Source organism: Thalia democratica, chromosome 5, assembly GCF_965202585.1.
Source record: "Thalia democratica chromosome 5, ktThaDemo2.hap1.1, whole genome shotgun sequence".
NCBI classification, from domain to species: domain Eukaryota; kingdom Metazoa; phylum Chordata; class Thaliacea; order Salpida; family Salpidae; genus Thalia; species Thalia democratica.
In genome coordinates, this window is record NC_139169.1 from 6,560,541 (window position 1) to 6,582,391 (window position 21,851).

General features: G+C 24.8%; 1 protein-coding gene across 4 annotated transcripts in view; it reads right to left on the reverse strand.

The window, feature by feature from the left end:
* The window catches only part of LOC145836084 (band 3 anion transport protein-like), a 54,010-nt gene that overhangs the window by 14,379 nt on the left and 17,780 nt on the right, over positions 1 to 21,851 (reverse strand). For 2 of the 4 annotated variants that reach the window (XM_082943884.1, XM_082943883.1), the window contains exons 4-20: positions 18,048 to 18,211; positions 17,412 to 17,523; positions 16,931 to 17,074; positions 16,487 to 16,615; positions 13,770 to 13,837; positions 12,957 to 13,057; positions 11,638 to 11,689; positions 10,608 to 10,652; positions 9,741 to 9,801; positions 9,240 to 9,374; positions 8,609 to 8,719; positions 8,128 to 8,246; positions 7,534 to 7,702; positions 6,839 to 6,977; positions 5,921 to 6,277; positions 4,982 to 5,154; positions 4,273 to 4,457 (exon numbers count right to left, since the gene is read on the reverse strand). In XM_082943884.1, the coding sequence (XP_082800010.1) occupies positions 4,273 to 4,457; positions 4,982 to 5,154; positions 5,921 to 6,277; positions 6,839 to 6,977; positions 7,534 to 7,702; positions 8,128 to 8,246; positions 8,609 to 8,719; positions 9,240 to 9,374; positions 9,741 to 9,801; positions 10,608 to 10,652; positions 11,638 to 11,689; positions 12,957 to 13,057; positions 13,770 to 13,837; positions 16,487 to 16,615; positions 16,931 to 17,074; positions 17,412 to 17,523; positions 18,048 to 18,211 (2,264 nt within the window). Of the gene's footprint in view, positions 1 to 4,272; positions 4,458 to 4,981; positions 5,155 to 5,920; positions 6,278 to 6,838; positions 6,978 to 7,533; positions 7,703 to 8,127; positions 8,247 to 8,608; positions 8,720 to 9,239; positions 9,375 to 9,740; positions 9,802 to 10,607; positions 10,653 to 11,637; positions 11,690 to 12,734; positions 12,750 to 12,956; positions 13,058 to 13,769; positions 13,838 to 16,486; positions 16,616 to 16,930; positions 17,075 to 17,411; positions 17,524 to 18,047; positions 18,212 to 21,851 lie in introns of all 4 variants that reach the window. The other 2 variants (XM_082943885.1, XM_082943886.1) reach the window with 2 other exon arrangements.

The following is a 21,851-nucleotide window of genomic DNA, read 5'->3' on the forward strand; positions in this document are numbered from 1 at the left end:
ATATGTTACGAGCCTGATTAATCTAAGTTAATTGTAATCGAATGTTTGTGGTTTTTTAATGTCGCTCCAGAAGAAGGTTTTCGTTCAATTTTTTTTAATTTATGACAACTTTAAATTTAGTCATACCTACGTCTAACATTAATCACATTTTTAAACTAAAATGATTATTTCAATCTGAAAACATGCTTTAGTTTTTTTTTAACTAAAAACATTGAGATAATTAATTAAAGGCCTAAATAATAATTGTGTTACCCAGGTTTGAACTAGGTTTTCAAAATGTAATTTTGCAAGAAAAGTTTTAAGTAACACATTTTCAAGAAAATGAGTTTGAATCAATATCGTTGTTGTAATCGAACGTTTGTGGCTTTCTTAATGTTACTCAAGTAGAAGATTTTCGTACGAATTTACAAAAATATTAAATTGATGATTTTAAACACTAGAAAGATGCAGAAAATAAACGTTACTATTTTACATTCAAATATAAAGTTCACATCATTTTACTTTTATGAAGGCTAACTGTTATCCGGATTTTATTAATACATAGTCGCCACTCTTTGAGTTGAAAAGTCTTCCGTGAGTGCCAAGAAAATTTCCTAAGTTTCCCTGAGTTTTTTTCAAATCCTTGAAAATTTTATTATTTATTAAAAAATTACAATGTTAGTTCTAAGAGTATTGAAGAACTAGCTGCAAAGCTATAAAATTTCTAAACAAGCACTTAAAAATAAATAAAATTAATTTTTTTGAACATAATATTGAAACTGGATTAAATCTCATCCTAGATCTAAAAATAATTTTCCCTGAGATTTTTTAAAAAATCTTAAAATTTCCCTGAAACTTAAAGAAAAAAAACAAAATTGCCCTGAGTTAAAAAAAAGAAAAAAAATCAAAATTCTCTGAGTTTCCCCGATAATTTGTGTTACCCAGGTTTGAAATAGGTTTTCAAATTGCATATTTTGCAAAAAGAATTTAACGTTATAAATTAAATGAAATGAGTTTGAATTAATACAATTTTTGTAATTGAATGTTTGTGGCTTTCTCAATTTTACTTAAGTAGAAGGCTTTTGTGCAAATTTACAAAAACATCAAATTGATTATTATAAACTTAAGAAAGATGCAGAAAACATACATCATCATTTTGAACTTAAATATTAACTTCATATCATTTTGAATTTATAAAACTAGGATTTTATCCTGAGGTAACTAACAGCACCAAATACTCAACTTATTACTGTTTGAATTAAGTTTTTCTACAACTTAATTTATTAAATTGCATACATCAAGGTATTTTAATATTAACTAGTTGATAAACAATTAAGCAACGTAGACATGGCATTTCAAAAAACTATTAGAATTTTGTAATACTTATTAGAAAAGTTTTTTACAAGCCGTATCACCCCTATTAGGGCTATTTTAATATTTCCGGGGGTAAAGCGATTTTTAATCTTGAAGCAGTCATGAAAATTTTAGTTTTTGCTTATTATTGTCTGATTTTAACTTGCTTTTCAACTTTTTATTATGTTAAAAAATTTAATCAGATTAAATCGAAAAGTAAATGGTGTATAATACTAATAGAGTAGGAAATTATAATCTGTTAAAATGGCGTTTGTGAAAATATACTTGGAAAAATTGTTGATGGAAATCAAAGTACCCAGAATTAAACTGGGTTTCAAATTCTAATTGTAACTACAGATTGTACGCGTTCAGGATAATGAGAGTTTTATAAATTCAAATTGTTGTATTCGTATGTTTGTGGTTTATTTAATGCTATTCAAGTAAAAGGTTTTCGTGCAAAATTACAAAGGTATTAATTTGATAAATTTAAACACTAGAAAAATGCAGAAAATATACATCACTATTTTATATTCAAGTATTAAGTTTACATCATTTTATTTTTATGAAGCCTGAATTTTATCCGGAGTTGACTAATAGCACTACATACTTTATTTATTATTGTTCGGAGCAAGGTTTTTTACAACTACATTTTATCTATTTGCATACATCAAAATATTTAGATATTAACTAATTGATAAACAACTAAGCAACGTAGACATGGCATTTCAAAAATTGTTAGAATTTTGTAATACTTATTAGAATTTTTTTTTACATGCCATATCACCCCTATTAGGGCTATTTTAATATTTCCGGGGGTAAAGCGATTTTTAATCTTGAAGCAGTCATGAAAATTTTAGTTTTTGCTTATTATTGTCTGATTTTAACTTGCTTTTTAACTTTTTATTATGTTAAAAAACTTTAATCAGAATAAATCGAAAAGTAAATGGTGTATAATACTAATAGAGTAGGAAATTATTAACTGTTAAAATGGCGTTTGTGAAAACATACTTGGGAAAATTGTTGATGGAAATTAAAGTACCCAGGGTTATACTGGGTTTAAAAATTACAATTGTAAGAAGAGATTAAAAACAATTCGTGACAATGTGAGTTTTATAAATCCAAATTGTTGTATTCGAATGTTTGTGGTTTTTTTTATTTTTGAAGCTTAATTTTTATCCGGAGTTAATACCACTAAATACTCAACTTTTTATTGTTTGAAGTAAGTTTTTTTACAATGCCTTTTTTTAATTGCATGCATCAAGTATTGCACTGATGATTTTAAAAACTGGAAAAATGCAGAAAACATTCATCATTATTTTGAATTTAAGTATTAACTTTAAATCATTTTGAATTTACAAAAGCAGAATTTTATCTTGAAGTAACTAATAGCACCAAATACTCTTACATTGTCTAAAGTAAGTTTTTCTACAACTCATTTTATTTTATTGCATACATCAAAGTATTTTAATATTAATTAAATAATAAATAACTAAACAACGTAGACATGGAGTTTCCCAAAAGTTATTAGAAGTTTTGTAGTACTTATAAGAAAAGTTTTTTATAAGCCATAAAACCCCTATTTGGGCAATTAAAGCAAGTCAGGGGGTATAAACTAGAAATAAGCGATTTTTAATCTTGAAGCAGTCATGAAAATTTTAATTTTTTGCTTACTGTCGTCAAATTTTAACTTTTTTTCGGTATTTTATTATGTAATAAAAATTAAATCAGAATAAAAGGTTTTGAAAAGTAAATGGTGTAATACTAACTAAGGCTGAAATTAAAAACTTCTGTCAAAAAGGCGTTTTGAAACAGTAAATTGTTGTTTACCCACTAAAAAACAGAAATCGTTTTAAATTTCTGGCAACAAGCAAATGTTTTAAGGTGTCTGATTAAAGGCTACCCAAGCTTGTGCTGGGTTTTCAAATTACAAATGATAGTTTAAATGGTAACTTCTGAACTGTGAGTCTGTTTAAAATCAAATTGTTGTAATCGTATGTTTGTGGTTTTTTTAATGTTACTCAAGTAGAAGGTTTTCGTGCAAATTTTCAAAAATAGTAAACTGATGGTTTCAACACTAGAAAAGTGCAGAAAATGTACATTTTTAATTTAAATTTAAATACTAATTTTTAACCATTTTACTTTTATAACGCCTGAATTTTATCCGGAGCTAACTAACAGCACCAAATACTCAACTTATTACTGTTTAAATTAAATTTTTCGACAACTACATTCTATCTAGTTGCATACACCAAGGTATTTTAATATTAACTAATTGATAAACAAATAAGCAACGTAGACATAGCGTTTCAAAAAACTATTAGTAATTTTATATAGTTATTAGAAAAGTTTTTTATGAGCGATATCACCCCTATTAGGGCTATTTTAGTAAGTTCGGGGGTATAAACTAGAAATATCACCCCTATTAGAAGGTAAAAGCGATTTTTAATCTTAAAGCAGTCATGAAAATTTTAATTTTTTGCTAACTATTGTCTGATTTTAACTTGCTTTTCGGTATTTCATTACGTAATAAAATTTGAATCAGAATAAAAGGTTGCGAAAATTAAATGGTGTATTTTCAATATTGTACACTTTTGTAAAATTTGAATCGGAATAAAGTGGTGCTAAAAATTAAATAGTTTATATAAAAGCAGAATTTTATTTTAAATTTATGTCAAAAAGCAGTTTGTGAAAACATACTTTGGAAAACGGGTAGTTGATGGAAATTAAAATACCCAGGTTATTACCGGGTTTTCAAATTGGAATTTCAAAGAAGATTTTAATACAAGATTATTTTATCCAGATTTATATATTCAAACTGTTGTAATTGAACGTTTGTGGTTTTTTAATGTTACTAAAGTAGAAGGTTTTCATGAAAATTGTAAAATTTTTTACACTAATAAGATACACCTTCATTAATAAAAAAATATCAAATTGACAAACCTCGTCGCTAAGCAACGTGGACATGGCCCTACCAATCTCGTGATGGTCAAAATCGGGTTGCTTGGGCCCCAGAAGCAGGTAGACGAACCTTGTTGCTATGGGCAAAGAAACCAGGTCGTCAATCAGCCGTCCCTCGCTCAACCTGACCAACACCGACACTTGTTGGGACAATTCTTCAGTGACACCTGGAATATATACAACAAGTTGGCAATAAATGTTTATTTAAGTAAACTACTTGTTTAGTCTGTGAAAATATTTATAAGTGTCATAGTGCTAATACTTTTTTAACAATCCAAAATAGACTTATTGTTACGACTAGAGATCGAATAAGTAACTTTTCATATTCTCGTTTTTATTTTAGACGTTTTGTTATTATAAAGATCAAAACCCTTCTTCAATGTGTTTTTATCAGATTTTTAACTTTACTACATTTACCTGGCAACAAAAACCCCAGCAAAATAACTTCTACAAAGTATGTTAGTTTAAATTTGCAAGGAAAAAAATTAACCAACAAAAACTTCTGCATTTTCACACCCTTCAGGTATTTTTAATTTAATATTTATCAAAAATACTATATGTTTTGGTTTTACGAAAACAAATAAAGAGATCTCAACTACCGAAACTTGTGTCCGAAACTTGGTTTGTAAAATAAATTCTTAAAAGAATAAATTTATTATTAAAAATACAAACAATAAAAATATTTCCTTACCGACAAAAACACCGGCACTTTCGCACCCCTCGGGTATCTTTCTCATCAGCTTCATGTTTTCGACGTTCACCACGTGGTGGCTCTCTTCCTTGACTGTGACGTCATCGCTGCTCTTGTGACGCAATATCGGCTGCGAGATCTTGGAAATGAGGGTCGTTCTACCCGGGATGTGTCTGAAATAAACAATAAAAGTATACTAAAACTAAAATGGTCATATGGATTCAATTATTTTTTTGTGTCATAATCCCATAAGATTCTGTTTTAACAAGACTGTAGTTTGAGATAATAATAAGTTTCAAATAGCAAGAATTTAGCTCAAAATTATGTTAAATCACAATAATTATTTTTTAAATTAAAAAACAGCAGCTACAAACTAAAACTGTTGAAAGAAAAGAAATAAGTTTATCAAAAAGTTAAACAAGTTGTAAAACATTCTAAAACATTGAGGACATATTTTTCAATGAAAAACTATCAACACTGTTCTGAATATCAAGAAAAAAAGTTATATACACAAACAAAAAACTTAAGCAAAACAAAATGTGCAGCGATATCAAAAAGCATAAACTAAACCTGTGAATAGCAAAATAAAATAGAAGTGTAAATAAAAGCAAAACATAAAATAAAATTTATACAGCTTTAAAAAAAAAGTTTCTTAAATTTATTATAAAGTTTTTTGTAATAAACAAAGATAAAGGTTTTCATGCATAAACTGAATTGAGTAAAATAATCCGAGGTTAATATATATAACACATAAAAGCAACAAAATACTTATTTTTAGTAAGCATATAAAAAAAGCAAAAACAAAAGTTAGCAATATAGCATATATATGTATGTATAATACGTGTGATAAAAATAGCAGCAACTGTATAAAACTTGTGGAAACAAAAATATACTTTGAAGTAAGCAGAAGCACAAAACGAGCTTGTGACGTCATAAAACCTCTGTTCTTCTGTCACGTCATCAGTGGGTGTGGGAGGTTCAATTGTCACCGACGTCATTTCAGGTTGCCTTGACGACCACGGGTTTGGGAGGTTGAAGTCGGGGGAGCTTGGGGTCAGTTTGGGAGAGGACAAATTTAATTTGGGAGAAAAAGGAGTTTGTTGCATGTTAGGGGATTTTTGTTGGGATAGGTTGGGTGAAGATTGTTTGAGATTGAAATTTGGTGAAGATGGAAATTTGAAGTGGTTTTGCGATGGCTTGGAAGAAAACGGGGATCTTGGCGACAGCATGGGAGAAAACGGAGACAGAAAGGACTTAGGTGATGTCAGTGGTGTTGGAGGTACGTGACTGATGTGGCTGTTGGGAAGAAAAAATAGAAAAAAAAGAATTATTTAGAGTAGATAGTTTATAAGTTAAAGAGAAAAAAAATAATTAGTTAAAGAGAAAAGTTAAACATATTGATATAAATATTCAATTAATATAAAATATGATATAAGGGAGATTTAACAAGAAGAAAGTAGGGAGAAAAAAAAGAGCTATTAGAATTTAAAAAAAAATTTAAGAGCTTTAAAAATTTTGAAAATTTAAAATAAGTAACAGATTTTTGATTAGTTTTCGAAATAAGATGTATAAAAAAAGGAGACTTTAATTAGCGAATATGATAAATAAAATCTTTAAGTCAATCATATAAATACTATAACTCGATATATTGAGTTAAAACTATTAATTAGTTAAGGAACTAAAAACATGGTTTGAAATATAAGCTAAGTATGGATGTTTCAAAGTAAATATATTTTTTAAGAAAATATTACTAACTATCAGTCTTTAACTAACAAGTTTTTACTCGTACATATCAATATTAGTATAAAATATCTCAATTTAATTCAAAATTAATCAACTTATCTATCAAAAACAAACTTGTGTTTTCTCATAATCATCTGGTAAACAATCAACTCTTCATTTTCACCATCTATTTTTTTATTTAATTTTAAATTATCCACTACATGGCGCGCTATCTCCTCCAAACTGTCCGCTTTCATATCCAGTATTATTGATCCTATAGAAATATTTTATTTTAGAGTTTTAACATGTAATTCCTTACTAGTTACAGTATAGTTGGTTATACGTAAAAAATCAAAATGTAAAAAAACAAACCTAACTGGCTTTATCATGGCAGTTTTAAAGACAAGCTTATAAAATGTATAATAAGTCAAAAACAAGAATGTAAGTTTACAAAAAAGGTAGCGTAGTATTAAATATCTTTAGTATAACTTAATTTGGGGACAAGAGTGTTAGTTGGTAGAAAAAATATTGTAGTACTTAACACATTATAAAATATATAACAACATAATTGTGTCTTTATTCACCATTCTGCAATAATTTTCCTGGATCATGGAGTGTATGAAATGACAGACTGAGAGCTTTACCCCGAACCAAGTGTATAATTAACATATATATATTAACATATATATATAGTAACATAAACTACATCTTGCCATTTTGAAACAGTTTCCTCAAATCGTGCAAAGAATAAAATGACAGACATGTGGTTTACCCAAAACGAATAAATCATTTGTGTATGAGCTAAATAAACAACATAAAGTACATCTTACCGTTTTGAAGCAGCTTTCTGAGATCGTGTAGAGAGTGAAAACTCAACGAAGCAGCATGGGGTTTACCCCAAACCAAGTTTTCTTCGACGTCTTCTTCGAACTTTATCCACCTGGCAACTTCCGTCCAACATAAATCTTCACCGCGAAGTTCGTCCAACTCAACGTACATCTGTGACGTAACAATTGATGTTTGTTATCATATTTGTTATAGGAGCAGACATAGATCTTATTTATAAGTAAGTGACGTCATAATTCTGCGAGCTGAAATTAATAAAATTTCAAATTGTAAGTCAACAAATTTGTTTTGATTTTAAACAACGTTTACGCCGCTAAAAACATATGTTGTGACGTCATAATCACTGTTTTGTTTGATCGTTAAAAAACGTGTAAAACACACCAAACTTGAAAAAAAAACATTATCCAATCTAATGTTTCAAAATTTTATATGTTGAAATATTAAGAAATAAAGCTAATGAAAAAAACATATTCTATTTTAATTACTTTAAAGCAATTAGATTAAATAGCAAAATAATAACAATTAAAAACACTACAACTAAGTATTTTAAACACTACAATTAAAAACACTACACAAACCTCATGCGGATTTCGATCAATGATTTCTTTTTTTATAATATGTCTTTGTTTCTTTTTGTGTCTTACAGGTCTGTGTAAAAGATGATTTCTAATTCCAACCCTGTCTTCATATCTGTGACCTGAAAATTAAATCCAATTTTATTTATTAGTATTAATTTTGTTAGTATTAAAGTTTGTTTCTGATACCAACCAGGTCTTCATATCTTGATTATTTCAATATATAAATTTAATACACTTACTTTACTAGCTTTTTAGTAAACATAACAAATATAATAATTACAATCGAGATTTTAAAATGGACTTTCTGTTTAATATTACAGCAAAAAATTTTGTTTAAAGTATTTTGATAAGTATTTTAAATAATTACATAAATTTTATAATACATATCTTATTATAAGTGTATATTTAATTTCTTTCAACTTTTGACTTTAATTACACATTATATAATTTAATAGATTTACAAGTATAATTCAAAACATACTTTTAATCTCGTTGATGTAGTTTTCATCCAATAATTCGTTTTCATCATTAAAACTATTGATATCAGTTGGACTTCCAGGGCTAGTTGCTTCCAATTCTTTCTTTAGTTTACCTAAAAAATTGTTTATATAAAGACATTTTATTAAACTGCAAAGTTATTATTTGTTCAATTAATCAACTTTAAAATTTATTAAACTAGCTTTACAATTTCATAACACACGCTTTATAATAACATTAACTTTGGGAATTTATGATAAGATTGTTTTATTTTATATTAATTTTGATAGATTCGTGACCTTACATAGTCAAAGTTTTATTTGCTCTAAATAATCTTTAAACTTATAAAAATAGAATTTTTTAACTTCTTCAAATTTAAAGCTATTTGTAAATGTGATCCTTCATATAAATATATTATAAATATTAATCTTATATAAATAAATAAACTTATTTGAACCACATTTCATTTATCACACAGTTTGTATACAACGCTCTATTAATAGTTTATATAACATTACCAACCAAATATTTTTCGTTGACAAAATTAAAAAATTTCACAAAAATTGTGTTGAATTAAAAAGTTAATTTATTAACATACTTAATAACTATAACAATGTATTAATAATTTTTCATACCAGACATTTTTCTCTGAAGAACGTCTTCATGTTTCTTGTACCTACTATGATGTTTCTTATCATGATGGTGTTTGTGGTGTTTTTTCTTCTTTTCATACTTGATTCCCTCGCCTTGCATTTTAATTGAATCATCTGCTGTTTAAATTGCAGTTCTTTTTAACAGCTAGTTTTAATATAATCTTCGGTTATGGTTAGTAAAAATAAACATATATTTTTTAATTTTAGTAAACCGCCAGCTGCTTAAACTTATAATTTTTGATTTATTTTGCATATAATAAAAAATATCTGAAATTAAATTTGAATTTAGCTTATTGTCTATCAAAACTATGATAAATTTAATTTTTTAAGAAACTTTTTATTTAAAAAAACTATAATTTTATTTGTAAGACAAAATTTTATTTTCAAAGTTACTTTTACACGGAACTAAACTATTTATTAAATTGTTAAATGTTGTAACAATTTAATAAAAAACAAAATTAAAATGATAAAAAAAAAACAAACTTGGTGACTTTTGCATAACTAAATTTTCATTATCTCCACAATCGCCAACATTGAAAGTTACCTGTTATATTTTTTTTTTATTATTTATTTTAATTACAATTTGATTTCATTCATAGGTAAAAAAGTTTACTGTTAGTAAAAAGCAACTAACATTTATACTATAGTTATCAAAAACTAATAGTTGTATATGGAAAATTTTGTGAGTTTCATAACAAAATACCTAAGAACTAATGAAAACCTAAATAATTTTTAGTATGATTTATTTCTACTATTATAACTATTTATTATCATTTTATTTGTATATAAAAACTTTACTACTAGTGGAAAGTAATTAACATTTATATTATAGTTAACAGAAGCTAATAGTTTTATATAGAAAACTTTGTGAGTTTCATAGAAAAAATTTTAACAAAATACATTAGAACTAATGAAAACCTAAACAGATTTTAGCAGTATTTGATGAAGTTTTACGTTTTAAATGCCTTTTTTAATTAATAATGCATAGCTACTTATCGTAATTACTGTTTAAATTTACTTCAAAACTAATTTTAAAATCAAACTAAATCACTTAAAAGTTAGAAATTATTAATAAGGTTTTGCCTAATAGCTTATTCATAAGACTTCTAAAATGAAATGATTGCTTAAACATGAAGCAAAACACAAAGTAATAAAATTCAAACTATTTTTGAACTAGTGATATGAATAAGTTGTAATCATAAAATTGAAAAAACTTAATTTATTTAAACTAAAATAACTAGATACAAAAGTTTTACATACTTCTTTAAGAAAACTCAAAAATAATTAAACAAAGATTTAGTTTATGAAATTACTTCTCATAATAAGTTTTGTAAGTTTAAAAAAACAAACCATTTTCGAGTCTTCCACTATCAAGGGTGCATTTTCTGTTGCAGTCTAACAAAAATGAAAAATAAATTAGAAAAATCTTGTTTTATGCTAATCTTTGTTGCGTAATAAATAATTTAACATCATTTCAGTTGTGCAATAGTTTGTGAATTCAACAAATAATAAAAAATATTTTGTCAAAAATACTTAGGGAGAAATGTGCAAAGTGCGTATAAAACATATATTTATAAAATATACTTACGCAGTCATGATATATTATAAAATTTAAATCGGAGACGTAAATACTGTATAGAATACAAATAAAAATACGTGATTTTACTTTTTATTTTCTTCAAATCTAAGAAATTGTAAAACAAAGTTTTTCTATTTTTATAAACAAATGGGTGCGTATATATATATACATATATAAACAAACGCTTTTACATAAAGGGCACCATGATTAAATTACAAACTAAAACTTCGTTTTTAATTACAGATCTAATTTAATGTTTGTACTTCTTTATTATCCGCTTGGTTAACTAAATCATTCCAATGTTAAATTACTGAATCCTTTTTAATTATAACTTAAGTAACACATTTAATCATTACAAAATGTCGACTTGAAGCAATAACCTCTAAAACTTTTAATCAATATTTGCAAATTTTTTTCTTTAATTTATTATAATATATACTTTAATCAGTGAACATTTAAAATTGTAAACAGTTTTTTGTATACTAACATTCCTGACATTTTACTTATTTAACACTTAAAAATATTATTATGTTATCCAAGTGTAATATGTATATATGTATATTTAAGTTGTTTATAACACTTCAAGACTCAAAAATTTTTCTTATTTAGTAAAAAATATAAAATTAACTTAAATTTTATTTTTAAACTTTTGAGATTGTAATTAATTTTTTGTGAATTATTCTTTGAACTCTATGCTTAACATATAAAATTATTTTAATTTTAAGTACGTCTAAAATTTTTACACTACTTCAAAAGTCTTTAAAATTTACTTATTTAACATTTAATACAAAATAAAAAAACCTCATCTTCCAGAAACACTTGAATTGCATCACTTTTTTCATCTGCTGATATTCTAAAAAACACAATTGTTTTCTAAGTATAAATAATAACAATCTAACTATTAATAAAATAACTATCTTGCTAAAGATACAACTTTCTAACTTGAATTATAATAACTTTACTTAATGTTACATGTAGAAAAAATTTTAGCGTACAAATAAAGTATCTAGAATAGCTATAATTTGTCACTTAAATATTAAGCAGTAATTCAACATGAAACTCTTTAAAACATTTCATTTTAATGTTTTCATATAAGTTTATATGTATGCTTTAAAATAATATTAAGTTTGAAAATATTGTTTTGATACCAAATTGCTATAGTAAAATTTTTTCTGAATCTAAATAGATAAGTTAAATTATTAATTTTCAATTTCAATATACAAAATTATTTCATAAATAATTCAACCGCGTAATAAAGGTCTTACTTTAGTCAACAGACGTGTAAATATTTTAAGCTAATGAGATTTTCTTTTCAAATTATAATTTATTCAGTGCTTTTGAACGAATCGATAAAAAAATATATTGCTTTAAGTTAAGAAACTGTGAAATAAAAGTGAACTAAACTCAATAATAGTTTTTAGTCGATTTCAAATTTAAAAACGTTCAAACTTTGCTTTGTTAATATATTTTGTGTAATATTAAATCTTCAAATTATAATACCACCATTAGCATGTGTTATATCAAATGCATCAACTGAAAATTAACATTCAAAATATATGGAATTTTATAATTCAAAAATAAATAAATTAGGCATATTTACTAACCAATCAGTTGCAAAAAATAAACGACTTCATTTTATTTATTTTTATTTAAAACTTTATTATAAACGATTTGGTGATTTTAAGTTTATTGCAAACTATATTTTCACAATAGTAATACTATCATTGGTCGTCAGTTACATTAAACTTGTAAAATCATTACATATGGCTATACTTATACAAAAAACTTAAAAAAATAATTTGGCGTGAAAATAGTTTTAATTTTTTGTTTAAATAGAGCTATATATGTTTTCCTTTTTTTCATTATTTGTTTATTATTCTAATATACTTAAAACTAACGTATAATCATGAAGATCTTCACTCTCACCTTCTTCAGGTATCAAAATAATTACTTTTTTTATTTATTTTATTTTATTTTAAAAACTAACGTATAATCATGAAGATCTTCACTCTCATCATCTTCAGGTATCAAATTAATTACTTTTTTTATTTATTATATTATTAATTTTTATTTTCATCATGTTTACTATTTATTTATTTTATTTTATTTTAAAAACTAACGTATAGTCATGTAAGTCTTCGCTTTCATCTTCTTCTGGAATTGAAATTGTTCTGCTCTGAACTTCCCCAGTGAGTGATTGTTTTCTACGTTTTTTGATTGTCTGTAATGTACAAAATATATTACTTTATATTTACTTTTTTATAGCAAACTACTTAAACAAAATTTTTAGCTACTCCAGATAGTAAACATTTTAGCTAAGTGTATCTATTTGTAGCTATTGTTTTTTGCCCCGTCTAGTACTTTCGATTACCAAGTATGTATTAACTGTATAGACTCAAGTTGAATTCTTGCTTTGGTAAGTTTTGCGTATTGGTTTTATTGACTTTAAATAAGTTTGGAAAATATTTCTTACTTATCAAACTAATTAGCTTTAATAAAGGATATTGTTATATTAAACTTTTTATCATAACGTTAAAGTAAAAGTTTAAAATTTTAACATGTCAAACTGCTGTATGTTAGTTACATTGATTACATATAATCATGTTTTTGAAGGTAAAAATGTTGTAATATAACAGTAAGGAAATATTTTTATCAAGATCAAAGAGCAACGCATGAGACTATTCCAAGTAATGTGATGAAAGATAGATAATTACAAAAAGTTTAGTGAAACCAAGCAGGACTATAAAGTTTATTCACAAAACCTTTATTGCAAACTTCGAATTTAAAATTATCTTTATCTACTTTTAAGTTAATAAGCTTATTTTTCTTAAAAATTTCTTTTAGCGTTTAACTTCTTTACACAAATTAATTCCATCCTATAGTTATTTAATTCTTGTAACTATATTTGCAATATTAAATAATTGACTAAAAACCTTATCTTTCTTTTTCTTTTCTTCATGACTTTTTTTCTTTCTTCGTTTTTTCTTTTCTTTATTTTCATCTAAATTAGTTAAAATATTTAAAATAATAAATAACGAGCAATATACATGTAAAAGTACATCGTAAAAAGTCATTAAAAAAATTAATTAAACAGTAAACAACATAACAAAAAGGTCAACACATTACAACTTGTCATTTTTATAGATTTATTGTAATAAATCAAAGATTGTTAAAAGAACTACATAATTGTTTTACAGCTTTTAAGAAGCAGATAACGTAACATTTTAAATTTTTTGATATATAATCATTAGCATAATCTTTAAACTTTCTCTCAGTGAAACTTACCATTTTCAAGTAATTTTTGTACTTCTGTATATATTTATTATTAGAAAAAAAATATTTTCATCTTTAATTTGAAAACAATACAATAAAAAAGTAAGAAATAAAAAGGTTTTAGTTTATAAAAATATAATAAAAAATTGATTCAGTTAAGTTTTTTAAAGCTTTTAGATCTGAGATAAAAAACTGTTAAAACTGTATTTAAAATATTTACCTTTTACGAAATAAAAACACAAAACAAGTTATAAATATGTTAAAATGCTCGTAAAAGTCATAAATCAATTAACAATTAAAAACAACATAATAAAAAGGTCAACATATAAAAATATTCTGTTTTTGATTTTTATAACGGCTAGCAGAAAAAACCGTTAAAATTATTTTAAAGTGTAAAAAAAAGTATAAGCGTGTAAGGTTATAAATCAAATTACAATTTTAAACTTAACTCAGTTATTTTTTGTGTTGTAAATCAATTTAAAACTGCAACTTTTTGTTACTTTTTATTAGCTAAGTTTATTTAATTTAGCACAAAAAGCTAAGTTGTGTCACAATCAATAAGTTGTGGGAGTTGTAAATCAAGCTATAAAATTAAATAGAACTCAAATTCTTTTTGTGATGCTAATTAAATTAAAACAGTAAACAGGGTTGCCACTGGTTTTTAAGAAATTCTTCCAGGTTTTTGATAGTGAATGTTTTTGGGTCTATTTTTAGTTTAAAGTTTAAGGTAAGAAACTGTGTTAAATAGCATAAAAAAATTGAAAAGACACTGTAAAGCTGCTTCAAATGTGTTTTTTAACGAAAAAAATTGTTGATGATGACAAAATTTTTTAATCTATATGGTAAATTTTTGTGTCAAATCAAAAATTTTCTACTTACATGTAAAAATTTTTTAAAACTCCAGGTTTTTCCAGCTAAGGTGGCAACTGATTTGTTTTTTATTACATTTTATTAGCTCGATTTTTATTTCATATAAGGTTAGCAAATATAAAATCAAAATAACTTTGTAGGTTTACTTTAAAATTTCCATGTAAGAATTGTAAATCAAATGACAATTTTAAACACAACAAATTTATTTTGTTGTGTAAATAAAATTAAAACCGTGATTTGATTTACAGCTTTACATGCATAATTTTATTTTTACTATGTTTTATTAACACCACAAATAAGCTGAGTTGCGTCACAATCGATAAATTGTGATTTTAAGCGGCTTCTTGTTTACAGCAGTTATTTTGTAACAAGTTTCATATTTAATTAAACAATCATGGTTTTAATATATTAGTTTTTTTATAACAAAGTATTTTACATTTAATATAACAATTATGGTTTTAATATATTAGTTTTTTTTTTATAACAAAGTATTTTAAATTTAATATAACAATCATAGTTTTAATATATTAGTTTTTTTTTATAACAAAGTATTTTATATTTAATATAACAATCATGGTTTTAATATATTAGTTTTTTTTTTATAACAAAGTATTTTATATTTAATATAACAATCATGGTTATGATATACTATTTTTTTAAGAAAGTGTTTTATATTTAATTTAACAATAATAGTTTTAATATACTAGTTTTTTTATAACTAAATACCTTACAGTCATGATTACAATATACTAACTCGGTCTTTAACTATTGTTAAACATTTAAACTGATCCTTATAACATTCAATTCGATATATAATTACCTAAAAAGTTACAAACCCAGATTATTTACATACAACTGCTATATACATATTACAAAACAGATTTATTGTAAATATACAACCTACTTTTTTTTTCAAATAAACAGCATAAAACTAATAGAGATGAACAATTTACAAGGGTGTAAATATATTTATATTTAAAAACGTATTAATGCCTATGCTTTACTTACAAATGTTATAACTTCTTACCACATAACTTGGAAACAACATTTCAATGTTAATCAAACTAATTATTACAAACATTTAGTAAAATAAATTAAAGCTAGACTTTGCAATGCTTTTTACTTCGGTTTTATTTTCATGTTATTTCAATAAAAATGATGTTTTAATTTTTTTAACAATATTAAATGATACGTAGTTTTAGATGCACTGTGAACTAACTAAACAATATTTTTAATTTAAATATACATAAATGTGTAGTACATTAACTAATAAATTTGGTCTAAATTGCCAAGCAAATGTGGTCAAAATCAACATAAAATTGATAGTAATACTCAGTACCTAACCGAAGCTCACTGATGAAAAAAAAATTAAAAGGATAGTATTAAATCATTACTGGTTACCATAATTTTTTTATATTGTAAAAGCATGTGTACTACTACAACTACTACCCGTTAAATAATCCAAACTAACAATTAGTAAGCTAAAATCAATAAATTAGCAACTAACCAATACTGCTACTGAAAGCTTGTTGATGCATCATTTTGAAGTTTGAAGCTGATTGGATGGTTTTGAAATCGTTGTTGGAAATCCTGGTTGTCATGGGGGTTGCCATGTGAACGTGGTCCTGTCTGTGCGCTGTTGTTAGGGAAGTATTTGTTAGGCAGATATCAATTGATATAGAAAATTTAATTAGTAAAGGATTGAATGATGCTTAATAAAAAAGTTTTAGCTGTAAAATTTAAAAAACAAATCATTAGTTTTAAACCAAACTACAGTTATTTAGATATTCTGTATTATAATATCATTTGACTCTTTGAAATCATTCATTTGAGCACACTACTTTTTAAACTTGATTGGCAATGTTTAAGTTAGAATTCGATTATTTTTAAAACTAAATATATAATTTAAATTGTTATATATATAAAAACAAATTAACTATGAAAAACAAACACTGATAATCGAAATCGTCATACTGCTGGGCTGCATACGGCTGAAATTTATTTGATATTTCTGGAGATTTTGAAGCATTTGAAATAACTGCAACTTCTGGCTGGCTGTTGTTGTACAACTGACTGAAATTTAAGTGATGGTCATCTGTATTAAAAGTAATAGTTTGGTAAGGTTGAAGTTAAAAATCATACACTACAATTTTATATTTAAAATTAATGTTGTTGTACAATTGACTGAAGTTTAAATGGTGATCGTCTGTTTCGAAATATTTATTTTAAGAATTTAATAATAGTACACATTAATTTATTTAAGTGTCTTCTTATTGTTTAAATAACTTATACAACAGCGAAAGCTATTTTATGAAAATAATTTGTAGCCCCATGCTATACGAACCATTTAATTTTTAAGGTTAAAGAATTATATTTTAATTACAATTATCTAATCATTCTAAATAATAATTTTATATGGAATAACTAAAAACTTTGTTGCAGGTCTTCAGTAAAAATATCGCTGGTGTCCACTGAAGCATGAAAACTTGGCGAAGTTGGGAACTGTGACGACATATTTACCATGGAAGCTGACCCCGGCATTTCCTGGGGTTAGTATTGTTTAAAATAAGTACCAATGTTTTAATTGTATTTGATATTAATTAATACTGAATATTCTTAATATGTTTTTTAATTACTATATACTTAAAAAACTATTGGCTGCTCAAGAAAGCTTTAAAGCAAAGTTCAATATTTCTTTTACTAACAAGTGTACATAAAGTTAACTATCAGTCTTAAGTAACTCACACTCAATCATCAAAGTTTTTATAGCATTTAAAAGTACTAAATCAAAAGCATCTACTGCAAATTTACTTACTTTGTAACCAGTATTACAGATAAGCGTAGATTTAAAAACTTTTGTAAAAAAAAAGTTCTCTGTAAATACTTTCAATAATATATCAGTTTTATGTTTAATGTTATTTTTATATAAATTTATTGTTAAACTTTTATTGCGTTACGCCGTTTTCCTGCAGAGCAGTTCATCAGACGCTAAAAAAGCTGAAAACAAAAGTATACAGAGCGATGAGTGTAATGTTATTTTTAATATAATAAGTTTCGAATAATCAAACCCGGATATCGGACGCGGGTTTACATTCTCCTTTCGCGTCACGCGTGAGTAATTTGTTGAAATCCAGGTGGATCCCCCCCGACTTAAGTTTTTGTTTCCGCGGAGAATTTCCGCTTGAAGACGCCCCTGAGTCGCTGCTGGCAACCGTTGATGCGTTTGATGGTTCTGTAATAAAGGATTTTTGTTATAATGAGAGAATTCTATTAAAATATACAGTTTAAATATTTTTTCAAAAACATGAGTAGTTTAGATAAAAAAAATTTTTTCGTTTTTATTAATGTTGATGAAGAAACTGTAATTTGATGGTTCTACAATAGAAAAGTTTATTTTAAATCAATTTACTTCTCATTATTAAACTTTGTTGGTAAAAAAGGGTATTTTTAGAGTAATCTAGATTTATATAAACTATTTTATGATTCTACAATAATAGATTTTTTTCTTAGCTACCAAAGAAAAAAGGAGAACCTTACTGTATTTACTAGTTATTTTTAATATGTTTTTGTTATTTATTATTAGTCAAAAAAAGGATATTCAAGATAATTAAGTTAAATTTACACTAGTCATGCTAAGTGTATACTTTTTCGACTACTACTGGGGAGCTTTATTCTAACACCCTTATGCACTACTTTTTTATTGGAAAAAAAATAAATGCTTTTCATTTTTATTTAAGTTATAATTTGTTTACTTTTCTCAATGGAGTTTTTTATGTTAACAAAATAGTAACCTTACCAGTAGTCTAATAATGGTATCTCAGCATTTCATAAATTTAACTATTTTTAAAAATTAGAATACAAACTTTTATATCTTGTTTACTGGTAAACCAACTAACATCTTATAACAGCTTAGTTGTAATGATTAAAAAAATTGTAAAACAATATATTAACTCCAGGCCGTTGATTATTCTGTATTAGGGAGTGTTTTAAAAACAAATTAATAGTAAAAAAAATTTTAACAAACACTTAAAAAATGTTTCTTAATTACAGATCATGTTAGCGAACTGTAAAAAAAAATTAACTGTAAGTCTATACATAAAGTGATATTCATACTTTTATAATTTAAATATTTACAATTACGAGCTTTATGTCAAGTTAACATTATTAGTTTAAAATTTATTTTTATGGTATATCACTATTGTAATGACTATAAACAATGTCAGGAACATTTAAAGCGTGTATTTTTATAACAGCAACAACTTATTATCAGCAAAAAATAAAGTAATAAAATTATTGTTGATTTATATCTTACGTCACTATACAGTGCAGGTGCTGTGAGTAAAAAATTCGATAATAATTTTTTTACAAACTTTTTGTTGTTAAACTATCTATAAATGTTGAGTCGTAAATGTATAAAGTACAGATCAATTATCACTTAAATAAATTAAGTTTTAATTAGTAATAACTAATTAGTATAACTCAAACATTTGTTTGCAATATATTATTTTTCATATTTGAGAGCACAACCAGTAATTGATAAATTATTGATAATTATTAGAAACTATAGCTTATAATTTTAAATATAAATAAAATAGTAAAGAATTTAATGGTGGATTATTAGTAATCAAACCCAATATAAAAATATCTTAATATATACTAAAGCCTTTGAAGATGTAACTAAATATTAATTAAAACTTTACTCTTTACTGAAACAGTATAATATTTCCTTTAATTAAAATTAAAAGCCAAGTTGTCAGTAGTGAATTATACTTTATTATAAGTAAATTTTAATATAAATACAGTAACTTGACCCATTGTGGTGTGTTAATTAATTCATTTTACTTTGTAACTTTAAAACATCTTAAATTTTTTTTTTGAAGTTTTAAACAATTTAAAACTCGTTAAAAGCAATTTAAGGAACAAAATATACAGAAATACGTTAAATCTATTGTAAACATTTTTTACATACTATTAATACATCAAAGAACTATTAATATACTAATACTAAATTAAAATTAGATCAAACATAAGATTGACACATCAAATGAAGCATAATATGTTTTTTTTTTCATTTATTGAAATTTTCACAGTTCATTTACCATGGCAATACACTTTATTTTCTCCAAAATTTATGGGAAATTAAAATTTAATAGATGCATAAACATACTTATTTTTAGAAATATTTTTTTGTAGTTTCTCATTAAAACTGAAAATACAAGATTTTTAATCGGAGCAGAGACAATAATACTAGTTTTGTTTTCTACGATATTCAAAACGACTTTACTACACTTAAGCACAAATATATTTATTTTAATCTTTATTTTTAATTTATTTTAAAATTTTTTGTTTTACTTGACATTAAAAAATTAAGGCCTTAATTTTCTTAACGGTTAAAAAAACAGAAAGTTTATTCATATTATATAAAAGTTTAGTTATTATGTTTTGAAAAATTTAATCTTGATGATAATTAATGTTACAAATATACATAAACTTTTGTCCTTTAAATAAGTTCAAGTACTTTATTTCATCATCAAAGATAAGATAACATTCTAAAACTGATGTTATTACTTCATATAAAAATTTAAGTCTTGCCTTATTTTGATCAACTAAATTATTAGAAATATTGCATAACATATTGCTAAATAAAACTACTGATTTAATTTATACATATGCAAATTGATAAGATTATAAAAAATAACCTTTGTAAAACATTTTAATTTCAACATTAGTTTAGAAGTTAAGCTAAATACCAAACATAATTTTTGTTATATCAACTATTCTTTAAAAACTTAAAAATAAAATCCTAGAAAATTACTTTTATTTGTTAAACTAAAGCCACTGTAACAATACTATCATTTAAAACTAGTTTAATGTACTTATTAAATTGCCTTATAATAAAAGCATAGTTTATTTAAGTTCGAATAATTAAAAAGTTCATACTTACAAAAACACACTAATTGCTATCATTAATTGAATCGAGTTTTGAAGATATTTCACTGCACTTTATTATTGGCACGAATTAAAAATTGTTGCAAAAAAACCTTTTGACTTTTGCATACCGTAAGTTCCACATAATAAATTAAATATTACACAATGGCAATTAGGTTATACAAACTATTTTAACTTGAGACTAATTTCACACCTTAATAAATTTTAACGTCAATTAAAACAATTGTCTTATTTCAAAACTTTTGTGAGTTAAATGACATTACTTACACACACTAATCATATAATATTATAACTTCATCTATTAAAACAACACAGAAAATACTTTAAATTTTTAAGTTTTTTATATTGATTGGATGTTGGTTGGTTCACACCTTAGTGAATTATAACTTACTAATCCTTACCAAAATAATTAGTTAACTTGGAACTTTTGTGTGCTTATGTCAGGTTATACACCAGTTGTCAATTATAATTTTTATAGGATGAAATCATAGTAATTTTTTAATTAAGTATTTAATAGAGTATCCGAATAATATCTGAATTAAGGCTGCACTTTTCAATATCTGTCTTTTACAAAATAAAACTGTTGTCCCGAAAGAGGCGCATAAACTTATCAATTATATTCATATAGGCACAGTGCATACTAGTTTGGTTAATTAACAGTTCATGTTTAGAAAGACACCCGTTTGTTGCAATCAATTAGTTTTAAAAATATTCCACTGCACTTTATTATTGGAATGAAACCAAAAAGTTGTTGCCCTAAAACCTGATTACCTTTGTATACTTTGAGCTATACATAATAAATTATATTTGGAAAAGTTACACAACGTCAGATAAAAAAATTATTTAAATTTGAGACTATTCACACCCTAATCAATTTAAATGCTTCACCTAGTCAATTACAACAATTGTTTTAATTAAAATAT